This window comes from Procambarus clarkii, chromosome 31 (genome assembly GCF_040958095.1).
Source record: "Procambarus clarkii isolate CNS0578487 chromosome 31, FALCON_Pclarkii_2.0, whole genome shotgun sequence".
Taxonomy (NCBI): Eukaryota; Metazoa; Arthropoda; class Malacostraca; order Decapoda; family Cambaridae; genus Procambarus; species Procambarus clarkii.
In genome coordinates, this window is record NC_091180.1 from 9,408,715 (window position 1) to 9,425,404 (window position 16,690).

Below are 16,690 nucleotides of genomic sequence, written 5' to 3' on the forward strand. Positions count from 1 at the left end.
TCCCTGCAGTACACACAGTCTCCCTGCAGTACACACAGTCTCCCTGCAGTACACACAGTCTCCCTGCAGTACACAGAGGCTCCCTGCAGTACACACAGTCTCCCTGCAGTACACACAGTCTCCCTGCAGTACACAGAGGCTCCCTGCTGTACATACAGACTCCCTGCAGTACACACAGTCTCCCTGCAGTACACACAGTCTCCCTGCAGTACACACAGTCTCCCTGCAGTACACAGAGGCTCCCTGCAGTACATACAGTCTCCCTGCAGTACACACAGTCTCCCTGCAGTACACACAGTCTCTCTGCAGTACACAGAGGCTCCCTGCAGTACACACAGTCTCCCTGCAGTACACAGAGGCTCCCTGCAGTACACACAGACTCCCTGCAGTACACACAGTCTCCCTGCAGTACACACAGTCTCCCTGCAGTACACAGAGACTCCCTGCAGTACACACAATCTCCCTGCAGTACACACAGTCTCCCTGCAGTACACACAGTACTCCCTGCAGTACACACAGTCTCCCTGCAGTACACACAGTCTCCCTGCAGTACACAGAGGCTCCCTGCAGTACACACAGTCTCCCTGCAGTACACACAGTCTCCCTGCAGTACACACAGACTCCCTGCAGTACACACAGACTCCCTGCAGTACACACAGTCTCCCTGCAGTACACACAGTCTCCCTGCAGTACACACAGACTCCCTGCAGTACACACAGTCTCCCTGCAGTACACACAGTCTCCCTGCAGTACACAGAGGCTCCCTGCAGTACACACAGACTCCCTGCAGTACACACAGACTCCCTGCAGTACACACAGTCTCCCTGCAGTACACACAGACTCCCTGCAGTACACACAGTCTCCCTGCAGTACACACAGTCTCCCTGCAGTACACACAGACTCCCTGCAGTACACACAGTCTCCCTGCAGTACACACAGTCTCCTTGCAGTACACACAGACTCCCTGCAGTACACACAGACTCCCTGCAGTACACACAGTCTCCCTGCAGTACACACAGTCTCCCTGCAGTACACACAGACTCCCTGCAGTACACACAGTCTCCCTGCAGTACACACAGGCTCCCTGCAGTACACACAGTCTCCCTGCAGTACACACAGACTCCCTGCAGTACACACAGTCTCCCTGCAGTACACACAGTCTCCCTGCAGTACACAGAGGCTCCCTGCAGTACACACAGACTCCCTGCAGTACACACAGTCTCCCTGCAGTACACACAGGCTCCCTGCAGTACACACAGTCTCCCTGCAGTACACACAGACTCCCTGCAGTACACACAGTCTCCCTGCAGTACACACAGTCTCCCTGCAGTACACAGAGGCTCCCTGCAGTACACACAGACTCCCTGCAGTACACACAGTCTCCCTGCAGTACACACAAACTCCCTGCAGTACACACAGTCTCCCTGCAGTACACACAGTCTCCCTGCAGTACACAGAGGCTTCCTGCAGTACACACAGACTCCCTGCAGTACACACAGACTCCCTGCAGTACACACAGTCTCCCTGCAGTACACACAGACTCCCTGCAGTACACAGAGGCTCCCTGCAGTACACAGCGTCTCCCTGCAGTACACACAGTCTCCCTGCAGTACACACAGTCTCCCTGCAGTACACACAGACTCCCTGCAGTACACACAGTCTCCCTGCAGTACACACAGACTCCCTGCAGTACACACAGTCTCCCTGCAGTACACACAGTCTCCCTGCAGTACACACACCCCTGCAGTACACACAGACTCCCTGCAGTACACACAGTCTCCCTGCAGTACACACAGTCTCCCTGCAGTACACACAGTCTCCCTGCAGTACACACAGACTCGCTACAGTACACACAGACTCCCTGCAGTACACACAGACTCCCTGCAGTACACACAGTCTCCCTGCAGTACACACAGACTCCCTGCAGTACACACAGTCTCCCTGCAGTACACACAGTCTCCCTGCAGTACACACAGACTCCCTGCAGTACACACAGTCTCTCTGCAGTACACAAAGACTCCCTGCAGTACACACAGTCTCCCTGCAGTACACACAGACTCCCTGCAGTACACACAATCTCCCTGCAGTACACACAATCTCCCTGCAGTACACACAGTCTCCCTGCAGTACACACAGACTTCCTGCAGTACACACAGACTCCCTGCAGTACACACAGTCTCCCTGCAGTACACAGAGGCTCCCTGCAGTACACACAGACTCCCTGCAGTACACACAGACTCCCGGTAGTACACACAGTCTCCCTGCAGTACACAGAGGCTCCCTGCAGTACACACAGACTCCCTGCAGTACACACAGACTCCCTGCAGTACACACAGTCTCCCTGCAGTACACACAGGCACCCTGCAGTACACACCGTCTCACTGCAGTACACACAGTCTCACTGCAGTACACACAGTCTCACTGCAGTACACACAGTCTCCCTGCAGTACACACAGACTCCCTGCAGTTCACACAGTCTCCCTGCAGTACACAGAGGCTCCCTGCTCATGACCAACTTGGAACTATCGGATGGACGTGCTGATAACAAGCCTAAAATATAAAATAGGCCTCACAGAAATTGTTCAAACACATCAATGTCTTCCCGGCTGGAATAAGTATTCCTCACAAAACACAAGTCAAGAAACATAACATCCTGTTCATGAACATGAACTGGAGCAATACAGGTTCCGGAAGATGAGAGGAAATGTCAACACTGTGGAGAAATGCCCAACAGACCACTGGAACATTATCTTACACAGTGCACAGTTACAAACACATTAAGATTTCAACTTAGATTCAACAGAGCAGAAGAAGTTGTTAAACACATTTGGCAAAATGTTACTGAAGCGACCATACGAGTCATAAATACTCATACTCCGCCCAAGTAAAACAGAAACAAACAACACTTAGTGGGCCAGCCAGAGGCTTAGGGCCCGCGCTAAAAAAAAAAATGGAGCATGAACATTAGCATATCACAGAGAGCCCAAGATCCTGTCCTCCGGCGCCGCTCATTACTAACAGTCTTAGTGTCCAATTAGTGTGTCCAGCCTCTCCCAAAAGTTTCTCGCGTTCCTCTTCTAGTTTCTTACGGAGTGGGTCCCAGCTGGGGAAAGTTTGCCAGCATAGTCTTCACCGTCGCGTTCATTTCAGGGAATTTCTGAGACCCTTTTTGGGATTTCCTGGATTCAGTTCATGGGGTTTGGGTTTAGTCTATGTGCCTAGGTTCAGTGCATGGGTCTTGGGTCAATTCATGAGTCAAGGTTCAGTTGATGGGTCTTGGGTCAATTCATGAGTCAAGGTTCAGTTGATGGGTCTTGGGTCAATTCATGGGTCTAGGCTCAGTTCATGGAAATAGGTTCAGTTCATTGGACTGGGTTCAGCTCATGGACCCAGTCCATGAGCTGGGTTATTGGGCTCAGCTCTTGGACCCATGAAATCAACCTTGATCTTGATCATGGGTTAAGGTTGATTTCATGGGTCTACATCTAATTCATGGGATCGGTTCAGTTCATGGGTTTGGGTTCAGTTCATGGGTCTTGGTTCAGTTCATGTGTCTGGATTCAGTTCATGGGACTGAGTTCAGCTTCTGAGTCTAGGTTTATCTCATTGGTCTGGGCTCAGTTTATGGGTATAGGTTCAGTTCATGTGGTCTGGATTCAGTTTATTTCTCTAGGTTCATTCCATAGGTGAACGTTGAATTCATGGGTTTGTGATCATTTCACAGGTCTACGTACAATTCATGGCTCTAGGTTCAGTTCATAGGTTTGGTTTCATTTCGTTTGTAATGTTCCCATTTGTATTGATTATGGTCAACACCTCTGCTTCTATTCACCATGAAGTGGAACTTATCTTCACCAATATGTAATGTTTCCAATTGTCCTTAACATATAATATGTACATCAAGGAAATCCACTGAATGTCCTCCATGGCAGTGAGACAACTTCGTCAGCCTGTGATATGTGAGTGGGAGTTCAACCACCCGTATATACAGTGTGACGGGAAAGTGTTGGAGTGTAGATGTTCGGCAGTCCTCCAATGGAAGGTGTCAATGCCTAGTCACACTTACAAAAAAAGATAGACTGCTTGGCTGTTTGTCTGTGGTAAAGTAAGGGAAGACACGCAAAACACATAGTATGAACAATGAAACTTTAATTAATATAGAAAACAAATTATAAACAAAGACAATCCAAAGGGAGCCGGTCGGCCGAGCGGACAGCACGCTGGACTTGTGATCCTGTGGTCCTGGGTTCGATCCCAGGCGCCGGCGAGAAACAATGGGCAAAGTTTCTTTCACCCTATGCCCTTGTTACCTAGCAGTAAATTAGGTACCTGGGTGTTAGTCAGCTGTCACGGGCTGCTTCCTGGGGTGGAGGCCTGGTCGAGGACCGGGCCGCGGGGACACTAAAAAGCCCCGAAATCATCTCAAGATAGCCTCAAGATCCCTTGGCTATGTCCAGTGCAAATAAACAAGTCAAAAACATATAATATAAATGAAGAATAGGGATGAAGTTACTCTACAATAATATAAATACACAGTGAAAAATAATCAGGTGCTGAGAATATGGTGCTAGCTGAGAAACATCCACCTGATACACAGCGTATATCAGTTAGTTGTTCACTGCTTGAGAGCACAAGGATATTCTGACTTCTATGGCTGGTTCAAGCTCAGACATCGACTCAGGTAGAGGACGCTGAGGTGAGGAAGTGCAGGTGTGCAGTCGGCGAGTCACCAATCAGGAGCAGGCAGGCTGGGAAGGGTAGTTGGCTGGTTGATAACGAGCCGGCGTGGAGGGAGTGGAGTAGGGGGTGAGTCTTGGGTACGTTTGCCTCCTGGTCAAAACGTTTTGTGCTACTGGTAGATGTATCTTGAAGGTAGCATCTTATTCTTGCATGATATGCGTAACTTGATGTAGAGAAGAGCAGGCTCAATCTCTCTTGAAAGAGATTATCGTCACAACTCTCCCCCGAAGCCTGCGCTTACGGGTGAAGTTACGTCTTCAGGTGGTAGAGTGGTAGGTGGAGCTGTCTCTACCTCATACACTCTGGAGAGGGCGTCTGCTATGATGTTGTCAGAACCCTTGATGTAGAAGATCTCCAGGTTGAAATTCTGCAGATATAAAGCCCATCGTAGAAGCCGTTGATTGTTGAATTGGGCTTGCTGCAAGAAGCGTAGGGGATTGTGGTCCGAGTAGATGGTGGTAGACCGAGCACCTTGCAGGTATGATTCAAAGTGCTGCAAGTTCAGGACAATGGAGAGTAGCTCCTTTTCGATAGTGCTGTAATTCTTCTGGTGTGGTTTTAACTTGTAGCTGTAGTAGCTAACAGGTAGAACATCCTCGCCTCGTTGTTGCATCAGGACACCCCCGATGCCGGTACCACTGGCGTCGACATGGAGGATGAAAGGCTTCGTGATATCTGGCGAGGCGAGAATAGGATTAGAACAGAGCAGGAATTTAAGTTGTTCAAAAACAATGGTTTGCTGAATGGTCCAATGATACCGTTGCTTGGGGCTGGTTAAAGTGATCAATGGTGTCGTCACCGTACTAAAATTCTTCACAAACCTACGGTAGTAGGAGACAATACCAAGGAAGCGCAGGAGCTGCTTCCTGGTGGTAGGTTGTGGGTAATGCTGGATGGCTTGGGTATGTATGTTTAACGGAGCTATGCTGCCACTCCCTATCTCATGACCAAGATAACGCACTTTACCTTTAGCAAAGGTGGACTTGCTCAAGTTGCTGGTGAGGCCGGCTGTCAGGAGCTTGGCAAACAATCGTTGTAGCTGGAGCAGATGTTCGCTCCAGGTGTTGGTTGCCACAACGATATCATCCAAGTAGGCGTAGGTGTTATCTAAGCCCTGAATGACGCGGTTGACAGCTCGCTGGAAGGTGGCCGGGGCGTTACATAGTCCAAATGGAAGGCGTTCATATCTGTAAAGGCCAAAGGGAGTGATAAAGGCAGATATTTCCTTAGCTCGCTCTGTCAAACACACTTGGTAGTATCCCTTGAGTAACTCTAGCTTTGATAGATACCGAGTATTACCAATGGCGTCAAGGATGTCATCTATTCTAGGTAATGGATAAGCATCCTTGATAGTCACAAGATTCAATTTCCGGTAATCAGTATTACACAACCTCACATTACCTTGCGGTTTCGGCACCAAGATGCAGGGTGAGGCCCAAGGGGACTCACAAGGGGTGGCCAGCCCATGATCCAGGAGGTACTGTACCTCAGCACGCATGACTTCCATTTTGCTCGGGCTGATTCTGTAGAAAGGTTGACGAATCGGCCGGGTATCAGGGAGTAGCTGGATGTCGTGCTGAGCCACATTACACTCTTGTGGGTCATCGCTGAACAACTTCTGATGTTCCTTGAAGATTCTGATGAGAGGAGCACTATTATTGTCCTGCAGATAGGTATGAAGATCATTAAGGATTTCCGAGCTGGAAGGCACTGACTCAGTGCTAGTGCTTTCGGGAAGAGAAGCAGGGAAGGTCTCACTGTGCAGGTATGGACCTTTAAAGGTGGATAATGATACCAACACAGTAGGGGGACTACCTTGATACCGCTTCAGGAAGTTGACGTGGCACAACTGGGTCTTCCGTCGCCTATCTGGAGTCTCAAGAACGTAGTTGTGATTGTTTCTGCACTCCTTGATGCGGTAAGGTCCTGAAAACTTGTTTTGCAATGGAGAACCTGGGATAGGAAAATATGCCAACACGAAGTCTCCTGGTTTAAATTTCCTTAGTTTGCTGCGTTGGTCAAAATGAGTCTTCATCCTCTCCTGAGCTTTCAATAGATTGTCATTAGCAAATTGACGTACTCTCTCTAGAATGTGTTTTAAGTTTTGAAGAAACTGAGGCACATTCTGAATGGTCACTGGTCACTGAAGGTGATGGTCACTGAAGGTGGCATTACGTAGAGAGTCTTTGAAAGCTTTGAGAGGAGTACGGCACTTACGTCCGTAGAGCATCTCATAAGAAGATACTCCTAGAGACTCATTGAGGAGACTTCTGAAAATGCACATAATGAGGTCAAGTTGTTTATCCCAGTCCTTCAAGGTTTCATTGCAAAATTTCTTTAGGAGTGCTTTAATAGTCTGATGACTACGTTCAAGAGAACCCTGTGAAGCAGGATGAGAGAGGCTAGACAGTACCTGTGTGATGTTGAACTCTTCCAGTGTCTTCTTGAAGAGATCACTGGTGAAGTTGGTGCCACAGTCACTTTGAACCTCTCTTGGAAATCCATACTGGGTGAAGATCTTCAATAGTTGTTTCACCACAGTAGCAGCCGTAATGTTCTTTACTGGAACTGCTATAGGGAATCTGGTGGTAGGACACAGGATAGTTAGCATATAGGCGTTGCCAGAACTGGTTCGGGGTAAAGGACCAACACAGTCTATGATGAGTCTGTGGAAAGGTTTCGCAGGCACCTGAATAGGTGTCAATGGGGCCTGGGGAATAGAGATGTTAGGTTTACCTGCCATCTGACATGTATGACACTGTTGCACGTAACTTTTGACGTCCTTAACCATACCTGGCCAGTAGTAGTCTTGTCTGATTCCGTGGTAGGTTTTGTTAAAACCATAGTGAGAAAGTGCTCCGTGGGCCAGGTGTAGCATATAGGGCCGTAGGCTGGTGGGAACAACTAGTTGTTCGACATTTGCCCAATCGTCATCCTCCATCAGCTTACTGGGTCTGTATCTGCGGTAGAGCAACTGATTCTCTAGGAAGAACCCAGGGATACTGTCAGGTTGAGTCTCAGCCTGGAAGAATAATGGTGTTAATGATAGATCTTCCCTCTGTAACTTACGGAACTCCAAACTGGTAAGATTCGGTGGTAGATTCTGAGGGTCTTGAGGGACAGCGGTAGCAGTAGAGTCAGCTGGTTGCGGTCGTGCAGCTTGTGCACGGGTTGTCACCAAAACCGGAGGAGAAACTTCATCACTTTCTTGGACCTCTGCTGAAACATACTTAAAGATGGGATTGTCCACTACAGAGTTACACACCTAGGGTTTATCCATGATGATCAGGTTGGACGGTTGCAGATCTTCGGCCAAGTCATTGTCCAGGAGAAGTTGCATTCCAGACATGGGAAGAGGCTTTTCTCTGATGGCGACTTGGACTTCACCGGTCACGAAAGGACAATCCAGGTGGACTCTGGCGAGTGGATACGGAGTGGTAGCAGTGAGGTCAGTGATAAGGACGGTTTCCCCGGTGTAGGCGATGTTAGGCACAGCCGATTTCAATATTATGGACTGAAGAGCCGCTGTGTCCCTCAAGATCTTCAATTTGAAACGTCCCTCCGTTCATCTCTACTGTTGGCAACGACAGTTCCAGGATACAGGTGTTTGCTGAAGAGAGAAAGATCATTAACAGGAACACCAACATTCATCACAGGCTTACCGGACTTAGGAGGAGTCGGTTTGAGTTTAGTTGTTTCATTGCCTTTGTATTGAGCCTTCCCACATGTATCTATGGTATGTCCATAGAGTGTGCAATACTTACAATACAATTGAGAGTTCGCTTGATCGGCACTCACTTTATCATAACTGTACCAAGACTTCTTACTGGAAGGTGGTTCTGGTGTAAGCCGGTGGATGAGGCTGTAGGTGTCAGCTGACTTCACACATGTGATGTAGTCGGTTTCTTCTTTATCTGCTAAATATGAACGGACGGAAGGGGGAACACGTTTCAAGAATTCCTCAACTAGCATGAGGTTGACGAGTTCTGAAAATGTAAAGACATGTGCTGCTTCCAGCCATTTCATGAAATATCTTTTCTTTGTATTGGCAAATTCTAGAAAGGTGGTGTTACTTGCCTTAAGATGGTCACGGAATTTTCGTCTGTAGCTTTCGGTGGAGAGAAGGTAGGCATCCAAAACTGCTTGCTTCAGGGTCTGGTAGTCATTCTCAGACGCTAAGGTCTTGAGAGTAACTGCAGCTCTACCTGTAAGATGCACTCTGAGAAGGGTAGACCATTGATCTGCAGGCCAGCTAAGTTTTTTAGCTAGGGTCTCAAAAGTGGTGAAAAAGACATTAATCTCTGTCTCAACGAATGGTGGCATTAACTTACTTGCATGGGAGACATTGAAACTTACGGGAAGATTAGCGGTAGCTTGTTGGCGCTGAGTGTGGTGTGTAGTTTCCAACGTGAGTTCTTGTTGACGACATGCTATAGCCATATCCGCTTGCTTTTTATCATGCTCGCGTTGCATCTCCAGGTGATGTTGTTTTGCTTCAAGCTGTACTCGCTCACGCTCACGGAGTAGTGCAGTCTCACGTTCCTTGAGGGTGGCTTCACGTTCCTGTTCTTCTTTCCTGATTTCAGCCTCTCTTTCCCTTATTTATAGAGCTTCTTTCGCCAGGGCCGCCTCACGTTCCTTTAGGGCCGCCTCTCGTTCTTGTTCTTCTTTCCTGATTGCAGCCTCTCTTTCTTGCTCTTCTTTCCTTAGGGTCGCCTCGCATTCCCTCATTTGGAGAGCTTCATTTTGTTGTTCGAGGGCTTCTTTTTGTTGCTCCCGCTCGATCTTTGCAAGTTCGAGCGTGAGTTTCATAGTTGCCAGATCATGTTTTTCTGCAATAGAATAATTTTCGTGAGTTTCAGAGTCAATCTTCCCTTCATCTAAGAGGTGATTCATTATTAAATTGTGCAATTCATTTTTGTTGGCTCCATGGGGAACATCTAGTTGATACTCGTGTGCAAGAGTTTGTAATTCGGTCTTCTTGGCACGACTTAAGGTCCCTATTTCACCTGCTGGATCGTTACGAAAAGCTTGGAGACGAAACATGGTGAAAAATAGCAAATAAATGTACAACGAATACTTGTGATATGGTAAGTGTCAGTAACAGGATGACGTGGCAACTGGTAACTATCCTGTGGAATTTAATAGTTAACAATTCATGTTAATTTTAGAATGGTAAATGATTAGTCCATCAAAAGCGCAGGAAATCTTGTACCCGGTACTCAATGTAAGAGAATAAGGGCAAGAAAATCCTACTAAATAAATGAAACTGAGTTTCTAAAATAAATGAAACATTTAATTGTTCCAAAAGTGAATTAGGTAGTCCAAGAATGTAGGCATACCTTGCCGAGTCTCTATAGGACATAAGCAAGGGTTTTCCCACTAAATGAAATATGATACTTACAGAATTAGCGAACTTTGTGCTCTGAAAAAAGAAAGCTAATTCCCTTCCTAAGTAAATATCATCATCTCTGACCGACGTGTAGGGGTGCGAGTGTCAACTGGTGACGAGAACTGCTGCTGAGGTCCCAACTCAACAACGTAGTCCGTGCTAGAGGAACTATGGCCCTCTTATCCTCCTTCGGTCGGATTGCAGAAGATAGGGTGCTTTGACCCGAAGACAAACCAAAGTACCAGGGTACCCAAAATGATGATCTGTCTGAGATTGAGAAATATCCTAGGGACAAAAGGTGGAAAACACGAGTAATAACACGGAGGGAGGGATGACCAATTAAGAGAATGACTGAGGCCTCCAGTCACCACGTAATCCAAAGTTATCCAACACTCACAATATGCTACTCTCGGAATGCACAATACACACAGCACCATATAAATATTAAAACTAATGAAAATATTGAAAAGCAACTGTATCAAAGCCAAGTACGCTTACCACAAATTGACGTTCTGGTACTAGTACCTGAGTGAGGCTCCGTGGACAGGCCCCCATTAAATGTGACGGGTGTGAGAGTTTTTTTTTTTGAGATTGTTTTGGAATAAATTGTAATTGGTATAAGGAATTGAGCTCGGAAAATTTCTAAGAATTTTCTTTATTCTTTAACCTTTATTCCTGTCGTGATATTCAACTAGGTCGCCTGAGGAAGGACTTGCTTAGCTAACACACGAGTGTAGTAAGCAGCTCATTCCTCACTTTGGGACCATGTATGAACAATTGACTAGGCGCGAGCAAACGCCGAGACTCCAATGAAAATTGAAATCCCCTCCACTAGGCCGACGACCTTCGCCATTCGCCGAAGCGAATCTAGCGAGTAGGTCAAGGGCTCGCACAACAATAATTTATTGTTGTGTGGTGCCGTATATTTGATCCAAAGCTCAGAATCAGTCTCAATTTTATTAGTCGAGTGTGAAGAACATTTGCATAACAATAATAATGTGTGGGGGTGTAACGAAAAGACGGTGTTAAACATAACAACTTAGTTTATTCAATAAAGTACTAACTACTACAACAAAACAAAAAGAAATGTCAATGACGTTACTCGAAATCCTTCCTGTGACACTATCAATGACAGCTAGACACCAGCCCCTCACACTGCATAATGAACTAACTCGAACATAAGCGTGACCACAGAGGAATCAACAAGAAACAAGAACTAACAGATCTATAATCACAATTACAACAAATGACACAGTGGGTTCTGAAACACGTCTCCAGTAACCTCCTAACTGTTCTACGCCTCAGTGCAGTCTACACCTGCAATAGCGGTTGCAATGCAATCAAATCAGTAGTCTGTCAATGACAACAATAACTAATGGGTTCACTGGCCACTCCAGCACCCTTCCTCAAATTAATCCTTACGTTAACACTCCGTCCCACGGACGATCAACAATCAATAACAATTGATTTACTATAATAACAAAATAACATTTACGTTAAATTAATAACTCTTACAACTGTCACTAGTAACGCGGAAATTACACAACACTCTACCCGTCGAGCATTCAGTGAGTAAATCCCATTAATCCCTGTACTACCAGACAGCTGATTAATCTCTTTACTAGTTAAGTTAATTTACGTTAATCGGTTACTAATCACTCAGCGATGGTAAACTCTGATTTACAATGTCCAAAGTGCTAAGAGAACGGTAATCACTCGTGATTACCTTTAGAGTAATTAATTACTATCCTCAAGATCAATAATTAAACAATTAAAATACGCAACCTTTCACACTGGCTCAGCAATTTACATTAAGGTATGAATTCCGTCTAAGCCTTCCATACTCAGACCAATTCAGGTGGCTAATAACAGTAATTAGCACCACGTTTACGTTATTCTAAAATGACGTTACTCCTCCCACGAGTCAATCAAGTGCCGGTACTTCCGGGCAGATAAATAACGACGTTACGTTAATGGAACAATGGACCCTTCGTGTGAGTCGATCAAACAAGGATCGAGGTTAATTACTTTGACTTCCTGAAACACGTCAATTACCCGGCCCACTGACCGTTAATTACGACAGACAATACTCTAATTCTTATCCGGCTGATGGCTAGGCTCCCCTAGACTACCGTAGCTGCTTGCAGGAAAGTAAATTAACCCAAACGTATTCTACGTTACTCAAATTGTCAAAAAACAAATTCTCTTAAAGCAATGGGCATTCCTTGGTTACGTTATATTAATTGCCTCGCAATCACCTCACTGAATACTGGACTTCGATGTCCTACCAGATAAACAGGAGAATATATGTGTACCCAAGTACTCGTCTACAGCCGAGTTCACCCACGACAATGACAAATCACACTAACAAATCACAGTGATTTACGTTACAATCTGGTTGAAATGACAATACTGCAGCACCTGGTAAAATAACATACAGGACATGAACCCTCTAGAACACTGCCCCACAATGACTTTACTGAACTGTAATCACATACGGTGATGCTCAACACTAGCAACAATCACCATCAAATAACAACCCTCTGCAATAACACACACGGCAAGTACTCTAATTTCCAAACATTAGAATACTGCTTACACTTACTTACTGTTGCAAATGACCCCAGTGCTCTCAATAACCCCTAGAACATAGGTCAAAATATTTAATCACCACACAGTAAATAACACAATAACACTGGGCACCGTGACACTACGATTATATATATATATAATTACTGCTGACACATGTAGCCTACAGCTATCAAACGTTATTGGGAACACTAAGGAGATCTTGCACTCCTAAATCACAAGGGTGAGTGATTTATCGATCACGCATGCCGATAAACACTCTCGAGAGTTACGTTACTCGACAGAGCGGTGGCGGTCTCTCCAGACAGCCTCGTCACTCACCAAATTTTACCAAAATTACGTTACACTGCAACCACAATACGTATATATATATAAATCACACTTGTCACGGCCCTGGGAACAATACTAGAAATTAAGACCACACTGTGGTACACTCCACAATAATCATTGCCAGGAATCACTGGCGTTACACATACCTGAGCGCTCAGTGTTGGAATTCCACACCTGCAAGACTACACATGGAAATGATATCACTCCGTCCCACGGACGATCAAAAATGATTAATTACCACAGTGGAATAATATAATTATTACATGGACATCCTCTCAGTCCTTGGCTAATCTATGTATACTCTGTTCCCGTGTGTACCCACACACACACACACACACACTGTATCTCTGTGTACACCAGACATAAGTCCCTCTGGACTGACAAGATTATCTCCTCACCCACACTTCACTCCACCTCCACAGGTGCTGCGTGACAATGTGACGGAACACTTGACCTCGAATTCAAGCTTTAGAGACTAACTGATCACCAGAAAAATACACACATAGGTACTTACTCATTCATACTGCCGGCTTACACACCATTCCCATACATCAGGCACCCCGCTTCCGGCGGCTGGCTCGCTCAGGGCAGCGGTAGGCGGCGGTAGTAGCTTACGTGGTATTTATTCATACAATTGGCGCACACTCGAAACCCTCCTTCTCTCAACATGGCTCGGTTCGCACCATCAACCCACTGGTGAAGTGAAGCGTTCGTACCCAGGTGACGCGCACAACGATAGCATCTCATACAAACATGGGAAATCTGCCTTAACACTGACACGAATTTCCCCGTTCCCATCGACTGCTACAGAGCACTAGCAAGTCTAATCATCACTGGTATGGGATCTACGAGTCTGTTACTGCTCGTATGCACATTATCCCACAATCCCAGATCACTGTACCTCTACCCACTGTACACAATGTCTTTCTCCCCTCCAAGCGACGACTTCGGCCGAATTCTGTGACGACCGCTGTCGTTGGTGAAGCAGGAAATGAAGCAGTTGAGTAGTCCAGCCACCACGACGCCCTATACTTCAATTTGGCCGAATTGAGTACAGAGAAGCATCTTGACAGAGTGGCAGCTGGGTTCAGAATGATGCTTACACCGGCGATCCCCGCGTCCTCGAAATAACCAATGAGAGGAAGGCACACAGCGGCCTACCCCTCTCATCCAATCAGCGACGGTGTAGCATAGCCCCTAGGGCAACTCCAAGATGGCCGACCAACATGGCGGCTCAAGATGTTTACTAAGATGGCGGCTGTTTCCATGACGACGACTCGAGCGGCTAGCGCGCGGGAGACCCACAGCTCACCCCACGCCTGCGGCCTAGCTGTTCCCGCGCAAAGTCGAGTCTCGCCTCAAAGCCATACAATGAGATGATGCTATCGGCTCTAGCACTGTCCACAGACGTGTTACTCCGGCCAGGGTAACATTTCTGGACTGCTGATGACTGGGGCTCTCACATGAGCCCAAACACTAGATGTTTCGGTTGCTGGTTATCAAACTTAAGTCCGCCCACTTAACAAGTGCACTTAACAAGTGTACTGGCTCCCACAGGCAAAAGAGCACTATTGTAAGTGAGCTGGTGAACCATCTCCTCACAACAGGAAAGTGTTGGAGTGTAGATGTTCGGCAGTCCTCCAATGGCAGGTGTCAATGCCTAGTCACACTTACAAAAAAAGATAGACTGCTTGCCTGTTTGTCTGTGGTAAAGTAAGGGAAGACACGCAAAACACAAAGTATGAACAATGAAACTTTAATTAATATAGAAAACAAATTATAAACAAAGACAATCCCTTGGCTATGTACAGTGCAAACGAACAAGTCAAAAACATATAATATAGATGAGGAATAGGGATGAAGTTACTCTCCAATAATATAAATACACAGTGAAAAATAATCAGGTGCTGAGAATATGGCGCTAGCTGAGAAACATCCACCTGATACACAGCGTATATCAGTTAGTTGCTCACTGCTTGAGAGCACAAGGATATTCTGACTTCAATGGTTGGTTCAAGCCCAGACATCGACTCAGGTAGAGGGCACTGAGGTGCGGAAGTGCAGGTGTGCAGTCGGCGAGTCACCAATCAGGAGCAGGCAGGCTGGGAAGGGTAGTTGGCTGGTTGATGACGAGCCGGCATGGAGGGAGTGGAGTAGGGGGTGAGTCTTGGGTACGTTTGCCTCCTAGTCAAAACGTTTTGTGCTACTGGTAGACGTATCTTGAAGGTAGCATCTTATTCTTGTATAATATACGTAACTTGATGTAAAGAAGAGCAGGCTCAATCTCTCTTGAAAGAGATAATCGTCACAACAGCTATGTCAATGTTAAGTACCAAAAGGATAATTATGTAAGACCAATGACGTTAACCTATTGCCACCATCCTCACTTTAACAATGAAGAATTTACTGACATATTCGTCCTTGACTCGTGAGGAAGAAGTTGTCGGAAATCCGACGCATAACACATAAAATATTAACTAGTAAGTGAAAGTTTGAAGAGAATGGGAGATTCCGGGAAGTCACATAAAAACAAACATATATTTACCCATCTCGTGTCCTTAAACTATAGTCTAGTGATTTAGAATTAATAAAAAAGTGTTCACTATGTCTACATTTTACATAATTATCCGTAAAGTAAAGGCTTACCTCCCTATTGTCAAATAAAGACAGAGAAGGAAGCAAATTTTCGAGAGACGCCTCTCCTGAGGCAGCCAAGTCATTGAGGCAAATTGTAAACACATCACAGACAGGGCTCCCGTGAAGGTTTAGCGATACGCAAAACAAACGATAGATATTTCTATCCCTCAGCAGTGTATTGCCACAACGACCTCTACAATAACAACAGAAGTACCTTTGTATCCGATTTGTATTATATCTATCTTTAGAAGGACTGATAATCTTAGATATTAACATCTTGGTTATAATGTGGGCGAAGCCCAAACAAAGGGTAAGCCTAGTCTCCTCATCATTACACTAAACATTTTGTGTGTCACACCTGTACTGTATATGTTGTGCAGTTGTTACAGCCATTCATTTGGCAGGTAAGCTTGTGATCCAGGAGACACCAGTCGAGCTGTCACACCTACAGGACACCACAGACGTTTTGCTTGCTCTGACTGCCCCATCAGACGCCATTCAGTAACAGCCGTCATGACATAACCAGAAGGTCCACATGTGGCTAACACAAAGCTGATGTTTAGGGACCAGCTCTCTCACACGACCAAAAACAGGCCATAACTACATAAAATAGTTAAGATTTCATAGTTATACTAACATAATTATAACATTGTGTATAACATTATACTGTAGCCTATTTATTCCACCATATGTGGTATAAACTATGTAATATTAACAGTAAATGTATATAGCATATTCATAACCATCAATTGTGGTATAAGCTATGTACATTTAACAACCTCCCTCCACTTATGCTCAGTAAAACCATGCAGGATAAAGCTTAAAATATAGTCCACTATATGAAGTAATAATAAATATCAATTATAAAGTAAATACAATATAACAAAATCAATATTCAAGAATAAAAAACACATTAACGCCTGCAAGGAATTACTCCATATAAGTCAAGGTCGGAAGAAAGTCAAGAACTTTGAACCTTCTCTTGATACTTACTGCAATTAA

At 45.6% G+C, this 16,690-nt stretch overlaps 1 protein-coding gene across 1 annotated transcript in view; it reads left to right on the forward strand.

Moving 5' to 3' along the window:
- LOC138370128 (uncharacterized) overlaps positions 1-16,690 on the forward strand; it is a 46,441-nt gene extending 29,751 nt beyond the window's left edge. Inside the window, exon 2 of the mRNA XM_069334117.1 lies at positions 16,589-16,690. Coding sequence (XP_069190218.1) covers positions 16,589-16,690 — 102 coding nt within the window. The remainder of the gene's footprint in view (positions 1-16,588) is intronic.